General features: G+C 41.6%; 1 protein-coding gene across 35 annotated transcripts in view; it reads right to left on the reverse strand.

Moving 5' to 3' along the window:
- Positions 1–20,786, reverse strand: part of LOC141744762 (rap1 GTPase-activating protein 1-like) — a 52,536-nt gene that overhangs the window by 19,055 nt on the left and 12,695 nt on the right. For 27 of the 35 annotated variants that reach the window (XR_012587591.1, XR_012587596.1, XR_012587602.1 and 24 more), the window contains exons 4-16: positions 18,196–18,243; positions 17,041–17,079; positions 16,735–16,926; positions 8,394–8,497; positions 6,829–6,907; positions 6,473–6,526; positions 6,299–6,382; positions 5,951–6,051; positions 5,202–5,331; positions 4,788–4,943; positions 1,959–2,030; positions 1,687–1,773; positions 870–1,004 (exon numbers count right to left, since the gene is read on the reverse strand). Coding sequence is in view for 30 of the 35 variants with exons in the window: in XM_074591550.1 (XP_074447651.1) it covers positions 870–1,004; positions 1,687–1,773; positions 1,959–2,030; positions 4,788–4,943; positions 5,202–5,331; positions 5,951–6,051; positions 6,299–6,382; positions 6,473–6,526; positions 6,829–6,907; positions 8,394–8,497; positions 16,735–16,926; positions 17,041–17,079; positions 18,196–18,243 (1,281 nt within the window). In the remaining 5 variants the exon portion in view is untranslated. The remainder of the gene's footprint in view (positions 1–869; positions 1,005–1,686; positions 1,774–1,958; positions 2,031–4,787; positions 4,944–5,201; positions 5,332–5,950; positions 6,052–6,298; positions 6,383–6,472; positions 6,527–6,828; positions 6,908–8,393; positions 8,498–16,734; positions 16,927–17,040; positions 17,080–18,195; positions 18,244–20,786) is intronic. The other 8 variants (XR_012587604.1, XM_074591532.1, XM_074591523.1 and 5 more) reach the window with 1 other exon arrangement.

A 20,786-nucleotide genomic window follows, 5' to 3' on the forward strand; every position in this document is an offset into this window, starting at 1 on the left:
TTCACAGACCTTAATGACTCTAACCAGCCCACCATACAAAGGAGGTGGAGGTCACCTGAAGAAATGCTATTTATAATATGGCTCTATGTCCAGACAGATACCTTATCATAAAAGAAGTGGCGAGGCCCTTCCCACAGAAGTGGGAAAGGGGAAGTAGGTAGGAAAGTGATATTAGATTCTCTCAATACAATCAATTCAAAACTCAGTTTGCCTTTTCATACAAAACCTTTGCTTTCTCCTATCACCTTTATCACTTTAAAGAGTAAGTTCTGTCACACCTGATCTTCATTTATTAAAAAAAATAAAAAATAAAAAAAATAAAGTGTCATCTACACTGAACAAAGATAAATTAACTCTGTCTTTTAGAGGGTAAGTAAAGCATCACAGTTTTTCTGGACAGTACACTCACAGATATGTTAGAAACTCTCTTGCAACTCTTTCAGTTATAACGAAAATTAATTGGAAGAGATCTGCTGTAGGAACTGAAAGCTGCTTGCTACTAGTTATTAAAATTCCTCTGCAAACACTCACTCCTTTTTCTGTAAGTCATGGAGTGAAACCCCATCTGACACTAGACACCAGCAGGAAGCATAAAGAGTTTGACTTCTCAGGGACAGCATGAAATTCCACCCTAGATCATGCTGTAGCTCTGTAGAAAGGAGCACAGAAGGGGGAAAATTTCTTTTCTTGAGAGATATGATAAAGCATAGTTAAGATGCTCTAAAGAAAGGCTGCTGGATGGAAAGACTTCTTTTCTGTCTCACCCTAAGCACAGCTGATCAGCAGGGTCAATATTCCTTGGAGGGACACATAATGAACTTGAGAAAAGTGTGAGCAACTGGGTAAGGCATCAATCCACTATGGCTCACCTTGAAATTCTCGAGGAAGCCCCCACTGCCATTCTCTATCTTGTCATCCTCCCCTATGGGCAATCCCATCATACTGCGACTGCGAAGCTGCAGCTCCTCAAAAAGGCTTTCCAAGAGGGCACTCCGGGTTCTTTCCTGCATCAACATTGGGAATGAAAACACAGCTATTATTGGGAGAGAAGGGATTTCCCCGTCCTCCCCCGTTTTTGCAACATCTCACATCCCCCCTAAAAAAAAAAAAAAAAAAAAATCAAAAAATCACCGTAAAAATTAATTTAAATAGTTTAAATAGTATGAAATGGTTTTAGCTGTATAGTTATGGAATATATTAGAGTAATACCCAGCCCTTTTAAACTCTTTCTAAAGCAAGTCATAAAGGACATCAGTACTTCTTTACAGGTGATGAAACAAAGGCATGGATTGAGGGCAGGTTTTTTCTAGATCAGGCAAGCAGCAGAGTCTGGAGCAGAATTTTGGTACCTTGAACCAAAATCAGTGATATCAGTACGCATCCTGTAGCGCAATACCAAGTTTCAGCTAATACACAATTTTCTCCAGCAAAATGTAAGCATCATATTCCCATTCTTACTTGAGCGTTAGATCTTTACATTAGTATGTACCTTTTCATATTCTATCACACCTGCTGTGAAATACAAAGGAAGCATCACATAGCTGAGTATAACCACAATTCATCTTCCTTTTTTAAGCAACACAAAACTAGAAGTAGAAGAAAGTAACAAAATATATTGTATTTTCTTAATCTGGCATTAATATAGTTTTATAATTTTTAATGGAAGCAACCAGGTAATAGACCCACCTCTAATTTAGCAAATTTCTCAGCTCGATAGCAGCTGTACTCAGCATTGATGAGCTTGGCCAGGAGGAATTCACGAAACTCTGCACTCTACAAGACAAGATGAAGGCTAGACTGGAGATGAAAACAGTAATAAAAATGTCATATGAGAAAAGCTCTGCCTTACTGCTCTTTAGACCTCCAAAGTCATCTAGCCAGATTGACGACACTGACTCAGAACACAGAGGTGTGTACCACATCCCCCTGCCATCTAACACTGGACCAGAGAAACAAACCTTTCTAAATATGGCTGGATTTGGCAGAGGGGGTCCAAAGAAAGGGACGTCATCTCGGGCTGTGACTGAAACCTGAAACAATATAAGGGGAAGAAAAATAAGTATCATAACACCAGTGAGACTATCAAAGCCTTCAAACTGCCACGGTATATATACGGTATGTCCGATCCCTCCTGAATCATTTACATATCGAAGAGAAATCTAACATGATGTCCTGTGCATCCATCTGTTTCTGTACTCAGTCAACGGATGTGCTGATTTATCTCCCAGAAATTCAGTCAGTTAGATGTGCACACAGTAAGAGCAACAAAATACAATTGAGCAAATTGCTTTTTAAAAAAAATATATTTTTAATAAATATTTTAAATAACAATCAGTTCATTTAGAACAAAAAAATGAGATGCTTCTATCCAGCCTGCAAGATTTACCTCCACTAGAGGAACCTTTGTCAATATGGTTGGACTGACCTATTTTTTTTTTACAAGGAATCCTCGGTGGAGATAGACTGCACGCTGAGGGGAGCGTCTCAGCGACACTCCCTCTCTGAGTCACATGTGCTAAGTCTACAAAAGCACTTTCCCAGTAATACATGTTTCCGTGTTGGTTTTTTTGTTGTTGTTTTTGTTTGTTTGTTTTTTTTAACATGCTCCTACATGACATAAAAATGCCAAAAAAGTAACTGTAATGCAGTTCAGTTTTTACATACTGTTACTTGGCTCTTCACAGTGCTTACCTGTAATTATATGCAGCTATCTTACCAGATACATACAGCACTTACAAATATCTCACAGTTACTTTTTTTTGTCATGTTTGAGATGGAACAATACCATTATTTGCCATTTCATACAACAGGGAACAATGTCAGAAAAACTTAACAGCAACTGCCTCAAAATAACATTTACACTCCAGTGTAAATGTCACCGAGACAATGAGAGGCATGAGTTTAATGAGTGGAAGAAGGAAAGGGGCCTTTGATTTAATTCAGATTTCTCACATTATAGGCCAGCTCCCCTAATTACAAGGCCTCCCTCTCCCTCCCAACAGAGATCTACCAGTCAAAATCCTGCTTTGCATTTTTATTTTCTGATTACAAAAGTTGATTCAAATAAACGAATGCCATTAATTTTCCAATTTAACCACTAGGCACTAAAGCTTAAGTAAATGCAACAAAGGATGGGAAAAAAGTCTTCTCAAACTGCAGTCTTTTAGGTACTAGAATGCTCTCAAGGCAGAACGAGTTAAAACCGCTTTGGAAGAGCCTTTAGAGAACACTCTGCATTGGCTCTAGGGTCTTGACTGGAACGATTTCTTTTTCATGAAATGATGCAGCCAACCCTATTATACTGAAAAAAAAACAATGCCATTGCAGACAGGCAAAAACAATAGCAGGAAGAGAAAAGAGAAATGGCAAGCTTCCCGAGCTCTTTTTTCTTGTCATTAAAAAATTCCAGTGAATTTCTGTGCCCTACAAAACAGAGCAAGAGGAGAACTGGAACCCCATGCTCCTGATCAACATGAAGCTATCGGGTCACTGCAGACTGGCTGCCCATAGCATAGGAAACAATGGAAGGTTTTGTTCCACCACCAGCACCCTCTTTGGTGGGACAGGAGATGGGGATCCTGTCCTATTTTTTACATTCTTGGTGTTCTTGTAGACCTCCAAGGCGTAAGGACTCATCACCAAATCAGAATTCCTACATAACATGAGACATAGCACTTTAATTAAAATATTTCAGCAATGGAAAATCCATCACAGAATGCAAGCTTCTATATATTTTCTGCTCTCTCAGCATGACTGAAAGTTGGACATAAAGTTATATAGACATCCATACAAAGTCACATGACAGAAAAACAGCTGTGTCCAAAGGCTGCAACCAGGGAATTCGTGTTCTAGAGGGGGCTTGTTCATGTTCTAGCCAAACTGGTGGGCCCTAACAGATAGCAATTCCCTGCCAGATGGGCATCAGTTCTGGGATCCCCCAAAGCAGATGTAGCTGGTTGGGATTCCATAGATGAGGCCAACCAGCTGTATCTGACCTGCAGTCTCAGGCAGTGCAAGCTCTCGGCACTGTGCTCTGCAGCGTGAGCAATGCAGACATGGCTTTCAGTCAGGTGAATGAGTTTTATCTGGCTTAGATAATGTAAACAAGACATCCCCCAAAATGGCATCAATTGCTCCTTGTGCTCTTTGATGTAAACAAAAATTTTTTATCCAAATTCGTCCTGCTTTCCCAAGCATCATCACGCACTCCCAAGCTTTAAGCTTCAGAAAATAATTAGCTACTTCGAAAAACATATAAGTACATTCTAGTTTCATGTGTAGATATACTTAATGAATTCATCAAATTATTCTTTGACCTTCTATTTGCTAGGTAGGTGCAGTAAGCAGTCCTGGACTCCTTTCAGTAAAACACTTGTGTTACAGGATTTTAATCATTCTCAGCCTCACCTCCTAGCCCCGTCCAGCTTACCAATACCTTTATGAAATCTGAATACTCAACAAACGTGAACACAGATTGCTAAATAGTAGGAATCACAGCAAACAGAGGGGACCTCTGCAGAAGTATAGAATAGAGAACAACAGAGCAGGAAGGAGACTCCCGGTCAGAGATCACAGGGTGGGTGAAGGGCAAGGAGAGCTGGTGGCAGCTACTGGATCTAATTATTGCCTTTCACTGAAAACGCTGATCAAGTTTACTAACAGAGCAAGCAAAGCTGAGGAAGACAGCTGGCTGAACCTGTACCTCTCCCAAAGGCCCAAGAACAGGTTTCCACTTCAAGGATCAAAATCAGTGAATCAGTGCAGAGGGATCTATTGGCTCTGTTTACCTTGTAGAAAGTGCCTCCAGTGGTGCCAGGGGTGAGCTGAACTACCACATAAGCATGTAGGAAATTAGAAGCAATCATATCAGGGACAAAAGGCGTGCTTTCATCCTGGAAGATGATGGCTACAATGTCATTCCCAATATGACGCTTCCGCTGAAGCTGGAGAGGGGAAAAAAACAATAAAGCGAAGAAGGCGGGTGAAAAAGAGTAGAACAGTACGATGGGGCCTCAAACACCAGTCTGTCTAGCATCTCCAACCATTTGTTCAACCAACCCCCTCATCACTACTTTCACCATTACTCCAGCCGTAATTCCCAACATTACATAGTTAGGCATTCTCCCTTCACCACTGGCCCCTCACCAAATACCCCTCCCTCTTAGCCACACTGTTGAATTCCATAGTTCACCTTCCAGTACCTGCTGGGAATCTCCCTCTGTGAAGGGCAGTTTTGTAGACACATGAAACATGATCTCCTTGCCCCGGAAATTTGTGTAGACTGACTCAGTGCCTGTTTGACCTCTAGTGACATCCAAGCCTCCCCGGAACCTGAGCAAATCCATACCACACCAGAGGTCAGGCAGGGCAGAGATGAGAAAGTGGAGACAAGAAAGAAGATATCAGTAACAGTAGCTTGATACATCGATATTATCAAAGGTGATTTTTAAGAAATCAGTGATAGTGGGGCACCAAACCTTCCCAAATCAAAGGCACTGACTGAAGCTGTACGATGAACATACCAGCTTGCTAAAAGCTATGAAGCTAAACCATGGATTCTCAAAGGAGCTACTTTCTTTGTAATTCTTGTGAGAAACACAATCCATATTTTAGAAGTACAGAAAGGACAGGCCGCCCCACAGAAAAAGACTAAAACAATACTGACCCCTACCGTTGTGAAATAAACTTACATTTGCAGTCAAATAAAATTATTCTATACCGACACCTTGGGTCAGACTGAGATACCAGGAGACCTTTAAATGAAAATACCAGCAGAGACCTAAACTCCAACTGGTTCCCAGAGCGGGTGGTTGACAAAAGCATTCTGGGCTTCCCCGCTTGCACTGGGACACAGCACTTTTCCAAAAGCAAGGCTCTAACAGAGTCGCGGCCCCTGATCATGTGGCATTCCCTAACTCAGTCTGGCTTTCCAATGGCACTGGGTACGCACCCACGGAAATCCTGCAGCTGAATCTTGTCACCAAGGAAATCCAGGAACTCCAGGAAACCCAGACTCTCTTCTGTGTTACTGAAGACTTCTTCTTCAGTCGTCTTCAAGAGGAAAGGAGAAGTCATAAGGAACACAAGCAGTACAAAGAACAGGCAGTAATTTCTATATACAGTTCAACCAGCTTTGAGGACCTGCACAAATTGATCAACATAGGGCAAGCTTCTATCCTTTCTCTTTACAGCATCTGTATTTTTCACAGGATAGTGCAGACCTTGTTACTATATTTATGCTAAGAGAACTGAGTCTGGATGTTTTGCCTCAAGTATCCTGGGATTTGAGGGAGCTTACCTGTCCAGGTTTCTGGTAGATGACCCCAAATTTGAAGTTATTGCTTATGACATGTTCATCAAATGCAACAATAAGCTGAGAAGCCTGAGGTAATGAAAATACAAATTATCAGTCGGACGTCAGTAGCCAGACCTTGATGGAAAAGGGACATACAGACATATCAGAACATTATACCTTGGGGTAGAGGACAGGAAAGAAGCGTTCAACATTCACATCCTCACACAGTAGCTGTCGAGTGAGAGAGAGAGAGAGAAAGAGAGAGGGAAACAGAAATGTGATTACCATGTGCCCTAGCTTGCTGCAGGCATGAGAGCGTAGGCACTGTTTATAATTATCTGACAGGAGTCCCTTCAGGCAAAAAATTCTGACGTAAAATTAGAAGAGAAAGAAGAGAAGCTAAATCAAAGTGAAACAGGGAAGTATATGACAGTACTACTGGGGAACAGTAGAAGAAGGGAAATGGGAGGAAAGCAGTGAAAATAACTTGAAGAATGAGGCTGTAACAGTGAACAGGCAAACACGAATTTCACCTTTGCCATCTGGACAGCATTGGGAAACTCATTCAGACAGGAAATGGGGATCAGGTCGTGTTTGGTGCCAGTCCGAGTCCTGACAAAACAAAAAAAGGCATTAGAGCAAAATCTGAAGGGAGACATAAGCAACACTGGCTCTTGAAAGAAAGAGTAGCCATTCCTTCAGATTATCTCTTAAACCTGCTGCATAAAATCACTGGGAAAGGGACATATTTACACTTCTTATTGCTCATCATTTGTTGTGTGGGAGCAGAGGAAGACAAAACAGGGATGCTTAGTCTCTTCCTCGTTTGCATTCTTTTCTTGCTTGAAAAAAATATTTTGCTTCCTCCTCCCCACCCCCCTGCCATTTTCTTTCACAGAAATCTAAATGTTGAAATACAATTCATGGACACAGTCTTATATAATATATATATATAATGGATTCATAAGATCATACAGTGAGGGTTTGAAAGGCTGCTAAAAGGTCTGTTAGAGACAGCCTAGGAAAGCAGATCTATGCAAAGTATAGGAGGTAGAAAATGGTGTAGAAGAATAGGAGGTAGAACTGTTTCCAGAAAGTTGATGGAGAAAAGCTTCCTTTCTCTCTGTATAAGAAATGTCTTTCTAGGACAGATGTCTTTCTATGGGAGAAGAAATATTGGGCTGTCAGAGTCCTCTTCAAACCATTATAAACAAGCTATTGAGCAAAAGGTGCAGCACATAATACAATATCTTAATAGAGGAATTACTACCCTTTTGTACTTCACCAGTCTCTTCCATGTAGGAAGGTTTCTGGGCTCAGATAAACATTCCCTGGGACAGCTCACAAATAGGCTTTCTCTTCCCCCTGCCCCAGATTATTGCTCTGCCTGGTACTCTAAAGTGTTCTCCACATACAACAGAGGAAACTCACCAGTAATTCTCTTGTGGTTGACTCCCATGCAATCAGTATTTTCCCTCAGTCCTGGATAAGTCCTTGTCAGCAGCAACTGTACGTCAGTTGCTTCCAGCAGCATATTCCCTATTGGAAGTGCACCCAGCCCATAGTGTGGTAACTTCTGCAACGTGCCTCTTGCCTATGCAAGATCTATCTCTGTCCTTTGTCTAGTTCATTCATCAGCTCTCTCGGGGTAATGGCTCTCGGTGGAAGCCCTAAAGGTTATGGCACTTTGTAGGCTATCCTGGGAAGCTAAGGAATGTTCTAGCTCACCTTCAAGGGAGCCTTAGCCTCAGGTACAAAGTTCAAACGCAGGCCTGGGCCAGGCTGCCCTCCATCAGGGAATCCATATTGTCCTAGAGAGTACTCACATGTCTCTAAGTGAACAGAATAAATGTAAAAACTTTCTTTTTGAGGAAAGAACAGATGTTTTTCACACAGTAACTATGAAAATGTGCCTGCAAACACTACTTCAGCTTCCTGAAGGAAGCTGCTGAGAGAAACTCAGAGGCAAAGGCAAGAAAAGAAGGCTCAAAGGTTCCTTTGCAGTCCTCTCCAGGAGAAAGACATGGTTCACAACCATATCTATGCAGAGGATGCTCAAGACACACAGCACAGTAACATACACTTCAAAAACAGGCACCTCAGCAACAGGCGTAGATTTTCCTGTTTCTCGATCTGTTCATACTTCACAGAAAGGACCAGGTAGCCCAAGGACACGTCACTGGAGTAAAAGTTCTGGTGCTCCTGAAAACAGGAAGCCAAAATGCATTATTCTCAAAACACTTCCCAGAGAAGTTTACCAGATTTTTTGCATACAACCTGTCACTCAAGATTAGCTAATTTTTTCTTTAACTAGCAATGGCATGCTTGAAGACATGCATACACTGTCTCCCAGCCCCCTTGGTGATAAATGCATGAACATATCAGTCAAAGTTCATCCACTGCCAGTTCAGTTCCTCCTCAGCTGTCCATCATTGCAAGGGCTCCTGAGAAGGAATAGGATGAGAACATTCAGCAACACAAGTTTCTTGTATCTTTCATGGACTTTCCCTGTATGCATTCAGGCTCTGCACGACTAAGTAGTGGTCTCCAGCACATTCAACTGGATGTGATCATGGGACTTTTCTATACAAACAGTAATGGCAGGATCGTTATACCAAATGGTTGGTCTCTAAGAGCGCTCACATCTCAGGGAGGATGCAGTCAGAGCTTCAGGCAACTACTTTGCAAATGAAGACTGTTCTCAGCAGTGCCGCTAACACTGCTTGAGCTTTAGTGGAGTGTGCCTCGAACAGAGAGACTCCTTCAGTCAAACAATGAACCATAATGCGTTTTAGGTTTTATAGAAGTGGCTGCGGCCATACATTTCTTCTGGGTATACAGCCATGTTCCAGTGGCCTGGGTATATCAGTATATATTTATATATATATACTTTATATATATAAATATTTATTGACATATATAACCTCAAACCTCAAAAAGTTAAAGCCTTTTGACAAAGGACATGAATGGAAACTTCTAGCACAATGAGAATACTAAATAGGTGGAATCATCCAGACATGCTTAGATCACTCCCATCTTCCCAGTGGAAAACCACTTTATGGCCAGTTTTGGGAGCTGGCTGCTACATAAACTCTGATCAAATAGAGATCTGAGACCGAACTCACGCTTTCAGCAAACAGTCCAAAATTATTGGGCTTGAGGCATAAGCAGGACAGAGAGACAAATGAGAATGTCATGCGGGTGATCTGATTCTCTTTGGATTAGATTTGATTAGATTAATATCTTAATCTCTTGCTGCTAATGAGACCTTCTGTTGAAAGAGGCAGTAGCACATTCCAGTATTTAGCCTCCAAATCAGGAGAATATAGTGAGATTGGTATAGTACTTCTGGGCTAGCAATGATGGAATTTGCGGTAAGACTCCTTCTCAGCAAAGCAAAATAATAATGAATAAATAAAATAAAAAATAAAATAAAAATAAATAAAAAATTAATAAAGAATCATCTCAGCTACCCTATAGCAGAATTATGAGTGCCTCCTTATGCCTTGGAACCATGAAAATCTGGAGAAAGTCATGCAGCAATCTGCTGACAGTGAAATCAGGAATGTGTCCACAGAGATCTTCAGTGCAGAACAGTTTAGGCAACAGCAAAAAAATTAAAATATCAAGGCTTTCTTTTGGTATCTTTTGTAGACAAATCTTGGGATTTTTCCAAATCCCGGATGATGTACTTCATAATATCCAGCTGGACTGCCCACCTGTGGCTCTGTAAGAAAAAGAAGCTCTGTCCACTCACTGAGAAGTCAGACGCTCCCAGGATATAGAATGGACATACTTTAATGGGGAGCTTGATTCCCACATTCCACTTGTCAACTGTTTCACAGAAAAGAGGTACCAACTGCTATTTTGTTTGTTGATATATTTTCTAATGATAGTGTTGCCCATCACCAAGTTACTTGAAAGATATAATCAAAGTGCTCTGAGTACACTTTAGTGTGTACAGCTTCTGTTCTGATGTACACCAGTGGGTTTATGCTGTTTGGTTGTAGAAATTATCTTCTCAGCCTAAACGCGAAGTGTTTTTCACGATCGAATTAAATGGAGGAGAGAGATAAAACACCATTCCCCTGCAAATAATGAATGGGCTGTTCTACCAGCAGAATAGCAGTCATCTCAAATCAAAGACAAAGTCACTTGCAACACGAGAAGACAGCCAGGGAGCATGGAGACTCAGAAGGAGCATCATAGGATGCACTGTATAAATGCATCCTTGTGCATGACGCAAAAGTGTTATGCACTGAGACAGTAAGTTAAGTGTCCAGTTGTACAGTCAGAATGGGCACGATTTGGAATGTGTTCTGTGAAAGGAATACTCTGGACACAATTAATTAATAATATGGACTCAATGGGAGCAAAGCGTGTCATTTGATCAGAGAGAGTTGCTAGTCTGAGAGATCCTTCCTCAGCCTTTTGCCTAGAAAATACAGACAGTCTGTTCTACCTCTGGTGGATTTCAACATCTCTCAACACACTGGTGAGATTGCCTTTTGCCATGGAAAAAATCTAGGCAATTTTTTGTATTAGTCATAGTTCTGACTCACTGTGAAACAAAGGTACATCTACTGAAATACTCTGATATCTACGTGGAGGTAGGCATCTTGAAGTCAACAGACACAAACCAATTCCCTGTTTGGGAAAAAAAAAAAGAATAACTAAGACTATAGCCGCTACCCTGAACTTTGATGTGAAGATGAAGCTATTGTACTTCTTTAAGTATTAGAGATATCATTGTCCTCACTTCCTCTTTGAGACAGAAAAAACACCAACACCCAGAACTGCCCTGCTACTGACTTATGGTGAAAAAGTTTCACGTCTTCCAGTGCTAGCATGGTCTACCTTCTGCTGAAGAAGACCGAACAAGTGTCTCCTGGAAAAGATAAGGTATAAGTAAAGAGCAGCAAACAAGCAAACAGAATAATGCGACCTCTAGCTGCAGTGTTCAAATTACAGAAGTCCAGCGTGATCAGTCACACAAGTCAATGGTAGTGACTGAACTTACCTCTAGGTGGGAAAAAAGCTGAAATCAAAGGAAGCCACAAAGGCTGAGAGCACAGTTAATTTTTCCTGACCATGGCTTTCACGATACTAGCAGATTTTGGGGATGTGAACAAGGATCAGGTGCAGCAGTCATTGTGACCAAGGGCAGAAAGACAGAGCAGCTGAGGAATAGAAAGATTCAAGGGGCAAAACAAGAGCACACCCAATGATCAGTTGAAGTCTAGAATCAAAAAGGTCATATGCTAGGGTGGATGCCCAAGACAGGCTGTTAAAGAAAAAGATGGTGCAATGCCAACAAAAGTCAGGACTAGAAGGCAGAACAAAGGAATAGGAGCCAAAGCGTGAGGTTAGATGCAGCCTAAGGTAAGACTGAGCTGCAAAGACCAGAAAACAGGATGCTTTTTGATGAGACTTCTAAGCCAGACCCCAGCAGGTCCGATACATTGGGATCTCAGTTGTTTTGAACCCTGGGCTATCAGCTCTGCAGCCGGCATAACCGGGCAGAGCTGCACAAAGGGGCGCAATCTTCACAGGGGAACAGGCACCAGAATTAGTGGAGGTCAGAATAATTGAATTTTTGTCAATGCTACTCTGGATGCCTAGCTTGATCCTGAATATAAGCCTGGGTTTTAAACTGAGATCCGAGTAATCGTATGTATAAACAAAACTATAGTTTCCTCGTTATGACTTTTTTTTTTCTCCCCTCTGTGATTTTCTTTCTCTGTAAAAACACATAGGTAACAGAAGGCAGACTCAGAGTCCTTCAACGTACAACAGCATTTATCATTTGCTGTCCTGAAGTTCAAGATGAACCATCAAAAGGCTTTATGGCTTATACTGAAGATTGCAACTCAGCGGTGGCAAGACACCCTGGAGCTGAGATGACCTATGTATAGGTACAAATTTGTTCAGCCATAGAAGCCATTTCTATAACATTTAAGGCAGTCTGAAAGTGAGTTCTGGATTTCAAATGGATCTCTGTAAAAGCAATTAAGTATCTTCCATGGGGCCAAGGGAAAAGACTAACAGAATACACAAGGAGTGCTGACAGTTTGCCTGGGAAGTTATAAAGCTATTAAGACATCTGCCACGTTCTTAGTTGCTTGGGTTCTTTTTGATCAAATAGAATAATTTTTCACTACTCAGTAGCAGCAATTACACCAAAGATGAACAAACCAGACAAAAGTACAAGATGTCTTCCCCGTGGGACCTGGTTTCAGTCCTTTTAGCAATAGAAGCATAGGAAGCCAGAGAAGACAAAAAGATCTTTACAGCTTTCAAACTAGGTTCATTAGTCCATTCTCTTCCTTCAGGACAATTGAAAATTAAAAATACAATTAACTTTAAAAAAAAATTGGCAACCTCTGTTCACGTGGTAAAATACTGTGATTATTTCATCCCTGAAGAAGAAACAAAAGCAGTTTGGGTGGCCAAATGATGACCTACAGGAAGACAACAATACCTGAACATCCAAGCCCATCAACAGTGCTAGATAACTAAATGAACTTACAGTACTGAGTAGGCAACATCATTATTCCGTCAAGCCTTCTTTTCGTAAAATCATAAGGTGTAGTTTGCCAGTCAGATGATAAGGACCTAGGAGCTACTGCTATTGTTGGCAACTGCAGAACACAGACCCACTAAGGCTGGGCTGGTACTGCAATAATACCTGATAAGGTTGTCTCCTTGCAGGCCCTCCCTGCATCTCTGCTTGGAGAAAACTAAAAATAAAATAATAAAAAAAATCTTGGGCTGATGGAGCTTGTTACTGTTTTCATGTCATGACAAGCTGACATAACACATGCATTTGCATACCAGAGGAAAACGTTCCTGAATATGAGAAGATCTGCAGTCTGAGCAAGTCAGAGAATACATTTACCAAAATTATAGACTTGTAATGAAACAAAATTACAGACACTTCAAAATAACAAAAGAGATCATTACAATTATATCTAATAATAAAAATGTCCTTTCACTACTTCAAACAGTTTCCACCTCTGTCCTAGGTTAAGCTAGAATTTCACACTAATAACTTAAGAAATACAATAATAACTTTCTGCTGAGAGGACCCCACTGAGTCAGCTCCCCAACAGTTCACATCATTGCAGCAACAATACTTTAACCAGCACAAAGAAAGGACAGCATAATGGACATTGGACGTTGTCTATCTGGACTTTGGTAAGGCCTTTGACACCGTCCCCCACCGCATTCTCCTGGAGAAGCCGGCGAATCATGGCATAGACAAGTGTACTCTTCACTGGGTTAAAAACTGGCTGGACGGCTGTGCCCAGAGAGCTGTGATTAATGCGGTGAAATCCTCTTGGTAGCCGGTCACCCGTGGTGTCCCTCAGGGCTCAGTTTTGGGGCCAGTTTTGTTTAATATCTTTATCAATGATCTGGATGAGGGGATTGAGTGCACCCTCAGTAAGTTTGCAGATGACACCACCAAACTAGGTGGGAGTGTTGATCTGCTTGAGGGTAGGAAGGCTCTACAGAGGGACCTGGACAGGCTGGATCGATGGGCCAAGGCCAACTGTATGAGGCTTAATAAGGCCAAGTGCCGGGTCCTGCATTGCGGTCACAACAACCCCAAGCAACGCTACAGACTTGGGGAAGAGTGGCTGGAAAGCTGCCCGGCAGAAAAGGACCTGGGGGTGCTCATGGATGGCCACCTTAACATGAGCCAGCGGTGTGCCCAGGTGGCCAAGAAGGCCAACAGCATTCTGGCTTGTATCAGGAATAGCGTGGCCAGCAGGAGTAGGGAAGTGATCGTGCCTCTGTACTCGGCACTGGTGAGGCCTCACCTCAAGTGCGTGTTCAGTTCTGGGCCCCTCTGTACAAGAGGGACATTGAAGTGCTGGAGCGTGTCCAGAGGAGAGCTACCAGGCTGGTGAGGGGTCTGGAGACCAGGTCATATGAGGAGAGGCTGAGGGAGCTGGGCATGTTTAGCTTGAAGAAGAGGAGGCTGAGGGGAGGCCTCATTGCCCTCTACAACTACCTGAAAGGAGGTTGTAGAGAGGTGGGGGTTGGCCTCTTCTCCCAAGTGAATAATGACAGGACCAGAGGAAATGGTCTGAAGCTGCGGCAGGGGAGGTTTAGATTAGATATTAGGAAGAATTACTTTCCTGAAGGAGTGGTCAGGCACTGGAACAGCCTGCCCAGGGAGGTGGTTGAGTCACCATCCCTAGAGGTGTTTAAGAAATGTCTAGATGTGGCACTTCAGGGCATGCTCTAGTGGCAGAGATGGCAGGTTGTTTGGTTGGACTCGATGATCTTAAGGGTCCTTTCCAACCATGAAGATTCTGTGATTCTGTGAATGGAGAAATACATGACCGCATATGAATGTATGGAAAGAAAGCTTCTCTCATAAGATTTTACAGCCTTCCTCCTACTGGCAAAATTAATCTTACTGAGTAATAGTCATATAAAATATAGACGATGAAACAAAGAAAAGGAACTGAACTATGGCTTGTACGCCCTTGCGCATTTTTTGTGGTTGTTTTATAGGATCTGCTACAAAGTTCTGCAAAAAGCGTCAAAAGAATTGTCCAATTTTGAGTGACCTAGGATATGCACACCCACAACACAGACATGCATACTAAGTTTGTAATACCACATATACTCTAATCTCCCATCGTGCTTAAAGGATATTCCCTAAACCACTGGCTATGCCTCTCCCATCATACGATGCTTACGGACTCTTCAGCTGAGAATTGTTCGCAGTTATTCAAAGCATGCAAGAGACCTTTCTTTACCTTTCTGAAATAACCTTCCCATGTTATCAGCAAGGAAAGGACCCAATCCACATAGCATCAAAATCACTGGTCTCTCTTAACTTTGAGCTGAAGAAGTATTCTCCTCGTGGAAAAGCTCTGAGCTCTCTCCTTACCTTAAGCTATGGGTAGAGACATGGGTAAAGTTTTCTACCCGTGGGTAGAGATTTCTGGGACAAAAGTCCTATTCACCTTGTTCTTTTCTGACACTGACTTGCTCAAAAATTTACATGTTTAATGGAACACAGACAAACATTCATGTCAATTAAGACAAAGAATAAAACACTGGACACTCTAGAAAAGAAAGAATATAGGCGAGTTTTTCTGTAGTATTGAAGCACTGATGGTTGGTCACTTTGTAGATTGTATAGAGTCTGATGGTATGGGAATTCCTGGATCTCACTTGGAAGGAACAATGATGATATGGCCCTGGTTGAGCACGAGTATGGAAAAGACGAGCTCCACAGGTCCCTTCCAACCTCAACCGTTCTGAGATTTTGTGATATCAGGTCAGCAGTGATTCCTACAATTAGGCTGAAAAAATCATATCCCAATTTGCCTCTCATCCTAGCTGGCTCTGGAAACCTTCAAGCACAACCCTAAATTTACCTTGACAGAAAAATAATTACAGTTGGCACACTGAAGGCTTACAGAATGTCACAGGGTAAATGTCCATTAACAGATTGTACAGCAGATCTGTCAGTCTAGAGAGGAAGCCTCCAGGAAGGGTACTTTACATATCAATTGTATTAATATCAGTTTCTAGTGCTGCATACTACACAAGATCATTCAGACAAGTCCATCTACTGCAGAACAGGTCCCAGGCACTTCCCAAAGATCCACCTCTTCCTGGTTTTAAACTTACTAAGCAATCACAGAGGGAAACCACTGAATACGATGCAGCGTGAGTATACCTGTCAAGCTTTCTTATCTCCTTATGCCATGAATTGAATCTCAGAAAAGATCATGGGTTTGTTCTCACTTGTTCCTGAGATCCAGTCTGGGAATTAATCAATTCCCTGAACAGGCCAACCCAGATGGACCGTAATGGCCAGCCAACAAACATACACTTAGTGAGGCCAAGCTCTGCCTCCCTGTGTCAGACTGAAATTTTTAAAGTCAGGCAACACTTAGCACCAAATTTACTTAAATTAAACAACTATAAAACACATTGTGCAATTTCTTCATACAAATTCTGTGGTGACCATCCTTGCTATTTATCAACCTGAGGAAAATGGACCCTTTTTCTTACTACTGAGGGCCTTGCACTGTCAGTGCTGAAGTCCCCTCTAAAAATTATGCCACCTCCATTTCCAATATTATTACAGTTTTTCCCCCTTGTCATCCCAAGGTTGGTATCTGTCCAAGAGTCTCAAAAGAGCTTCTTAACCAAATATAAGCATTCATGTGCAAACCTTTCTCTTCTGTCAACACAAAGGATGACGCACATATCACAGGGGGACAGGAGCAACCCAACACACTACTAGTCATACAGTAGTATACACCTTATTTACATTAGTTCAAGGCATCATGAGGAACTGAAATGGAGTGGCTGTGCAGTTATTTCTAAATCCATAAGGAAAAGCCAGAGATGCGTTTCAGCCTTGAGGCCGGGTGGGCTGAGAAGGCTCTGAAGATCACCCTTACCTTCCCCAGAAAATGTTTGCGGTACAGCTTGGCTGTAGGGTCACTTTCCAGTTTCACTTTACCACTCCAGGGAAAGGGTACGTCAGACAGAGTTGGACTCAAGCTGGAGAGGTTGTGGCTGGTCCCTTCAATCCAGTAGCCCCCAAACTGGGGTAAGATAATGAGAGGATATGGCCACCCTTTCTGTAACACCTATTCAGAAGGACACAGGAACATGAAAGCTGAAAGGCCAATAAGATGAAATGCCAATAAGCTGAAAGGCCAATAAAGTCCAAGGAAAACCAGAGGAGAGCAGTACTAACTCACCTCATGGATGCTGGGGTAAGGAATATACTCCTCTTCTGTCTGAAATCAGAAAAGACCATTAGCAAAAATGCATGATATCATTTAAAGTGCTATGCTCTCATGATGGCGCAAGCTGTGCCCTCGGCTTCCACTCTGCCCTTGTCCATCTTTGGAGTTTTACTTTAGGATTTAAGGTTAGACTCTATTTCCCAGGCCTCAGCATTATAATATAGAACTTTGAGAACAACAAATTTAGGAATCAGATTTCACCCACCTTCCTCCTTGAAACTACACAGAATACAGGTATGCAAAATGCCAAGGTAGTCAAACAACAGGCAAACTGGATGAGGTTAGGAGTGGAAGCCTCTCTCCTTTCCCTCCACATAGTGTTAGACAGCTGCAGACAGAGATGACAGTAGGGATGGTAGAAACAGTACTGTATTTACAGCTGTACAGTTGTGGTACACAACTGAGCAGTGCTAAGGCATGACTGCAATAACAGGACGAGTATCTGAGCCACTTTATGCCAGTTGGATGCCCCTTCCATCACCACAAAGAGCACTGACTGTCTCTGTCAGAATGGAGCTATATCCATTCTCTATGTGGTTTGGTTTTTGGTTTGTTTGGTGGGGTTTTTTTTGGGGGGGTGGTTGTTTTTTTAAGGTCATTCCAAGATTGAATTCAAGGTCAAGGTTGACTTTAAGGTTACTGTGCCTGAGCTGAGACTGAAAGAACAGAGAGGAAGAGTTGAGAATTTAAAGATGGGAATCTGTTTTTATTAGCCTAATATTGAGGGAAACCGACCAGCTTCCTATGAGTCCTCAAGCAGTCTGCTGAAATAAATGCAAAGTGGGTTCATAAATATTATTATAGCTCTTAAATTAAATAAAATTTAAGAAATTATTTAGTCAAACCTAAGATTGTTAATAATATTAAACGCTTATTGGAACCACTTAAATTTGGAAGTATCGATTCTGTTTCAGCTACACAGTTTCACTCTGTCACGCAGCAACTTAATAATTAAATAAATAAATAAATAAATAAGACAGGCATATATGTGTTCTTGGGCTGTTTGTAGGCTCCCTGTTCACTCCAAGATGAGAATACACTGCAAGCCCGGTCAGTTATTGTCTTCCATTGTCAGCAATTTAGGAGGCAACAACAGCTTGGCCTGACCTTGAGAGGAGCTGGAAGGGAACATCTTTGTTCGTCCAGACGACTCCCCTGGAAACACAAAGTCACAGACAGTGAATCCCATGTTTTAGCATTTATGTTTCACTTACCCTCTGTGTCCTTCTCCATATCCCCAATAACTATATTTTGTCTCTCTCTGTAATCTTCTATTTTAAGCAAGTTTGGAATAAACGGAAGGAGTAAAGCTAGAACTTGGTCAGTCCCCTAGTTTTGTATTAAAATGGAAAAGCCCCCTCCCCACCTTACATCTTTTAAAAAGCAGAAAGCTAACAGAAATCAAAAGCAATCTCCTGAACTGATTTCCTTATTTAATTCTCTAATCTCTTCTAGCTACTTTACTTCCTAGCCCAAGCAATAAAAAAAGGGAAGAGGTAAAGACAGAACGCAAAAGAACAGTATTTCAGACCATTCATTCCTGTGCTACTCTTCCCTCTCCCTTGAAGATACTGTCAGGCAAAGCACTGAGAACCTCAGAGCAGGGTTAAGAGAAGTAACAAACACTTGTTTTGAGGATTAGGGCTAGGCAGGAAGACTTTTAAGCAGCTTATGTGCCTTGCTTCCACCCACATAAGGGAACAAATCTGTCTCCTGGAGGTAAGAGAGAAAATCAGAGCTGCTCTCCATCCATCCATCCATCTGACCAGTGCAACAGCCTCCTGCAGGCAGCAAGGAGCCACATAGCAAAGCCCTGCACATCTGCTTTCCTAGGCACTGTCACTGTGAGGTGGGTTGGAATGGCAGGGCAAAAGACTACTGGCTGGCTAGTTTCTTCCTGAATCAGTAGCTGGCATCCAGACTTGATTCTCTTCCTTAAGATTGTTCCATCCTCTGCCTTCTCACCATGGCAAGACTAGTTCAATTCCACCACACTTCTGCAGCAGAAGCACACGGGAATAGGAAAATTTTAGTGAGGACAGCCCCAACATGGACCGAGCAGAGAACAAGAACAAAATAAGCCAAAAATATATGGGGGGCAACACGCTCCCATGAAATGCTGGTCATAGTCCAAGTGGGCATCAATACAGAGAGAAGAGTAAGAAGCAAAATTTGCATTGTCAGATAGGAAGCTGAAGACCAGGATTTAAGTTGTAGCTTTCTGTTATACACAATACATGAGTATTCAACTACTGCCACCTAAATCTTGTAACTTTCATACCAGAACATGATGCTGAGAATATGGTTTTTTATGCCGTCAGTGACTGCTTAATGGAGTGGCTAATCAGGGATTCCAGACACGATAAGCAGCTCTCGACTTTTTTCTGAAAATAAGCAGGATCTGATTTATAACAGCTGTGTAACAGAATACAATTATTCCGCAGTGGAACTAGCTTGTAAACTAGTATCTGGTAGAAATACATCTGAATGGAAGTCTACAGTAAGAGGCCTAAGAGCAAAAGTTTGAGGCCAATGCAGGGTGAAAAAAATGCTACTGTAGCAACAACAGTAACATTGGGCAATAGCAACATTAGATCAATGATTAATAATAATCGGGATGCTTCTTGCAGAAGCAACAAAAGAAAGAAAGGAAAAAAAGAGAAGGATAAAAAGAGAAGGGAAAAGAGAAGGAAAAAAAGAGAAGGGGTAAAGAAAAAAGAAGAAAAAAAAAGAAGAAAAAGAAAAAAGAAGAAAGAAGAAAAAAGAAGACAGAAGAAAGAAGAAAAAAAGAAAAAAAGATATCTATTACATAAAACCTAAGCTATAGAAAAATGAGAAACCTTATTAAAAGGACATAAAAACAAGCCTAAAAAAAAAGCTAAACCTTCATGAAATGTTGAGGAGCCAGACCTCAAGCTCACAACAAATGGATAACACCTTCGAAAAATTCTTAGAAACACCAGAAGTAAACCAGTATGGCTAAACTCCAGGGTAAGGGAGACTAGTAATAGATGTATGAGGGCATTCTTCATAGGCCTGAAGTTGAGTTCAAACACAAAAAAATGGCAATATCAACAAATTTTAGTTGGTTAAATATAGAAACACAACAAGTGGGGAACAATCTGCAGGTAACATCATAACAGCAAAAAAAATATTTTCCTTAACTATACTTTGGCAAGAGAAAGAAGCTTACCAAAATGTCTACAGAGTGACACAAGATCAAACCATAAAAGCTGAGCTTAGAGAGAGTTACCCCCCCCCCAAAACCAAAATTTTTAAAAATATTTTATTTTTATTTTCAACAGAGAAGCCTGAGCAAATATCAGCTAAGAACTATTTTTCACAGAAGAAGATCTGTTTCAAATTGCAATGTCAGCACTGACAAAATGAACAACAAATTACCAGGACATGGTAGGTTGTGAAATCAAGATGGAGCAGAGGCTGACAAGCGATCTTTACCTTTTGCAGAGGTAGTAATAACCATTTTGCATTTGTGGAAGTCATAAAGCTGAGAAAGTGGAGTGTGTGAAATCTAAGTGTAAATGGATGTTTTGTTGATGTGATCTGGAGTTTCGCTTGTCAACCTAGTGTGTTGAGGTTCATCAGGAAGGCTACGTTCTGAAACAGGGCTCTCAGGAACAGTTCACTGGGACAAGAAAGTCCTATGCTCTATCAAAGTAGGTTTGGGATAGGAGAGA

This window comes from Larus michahellis, chromosome 1 (assembly GCF_964199755.1).
Source record: "Larus michahellis chromosome 1, bLarMic1.1, whole genome shotgun sequence".
NCBI lineage: Eukaryota > Metazoa > Chordata > Aves > Charadriiformes > Laridae > Larus > Larus michahellis.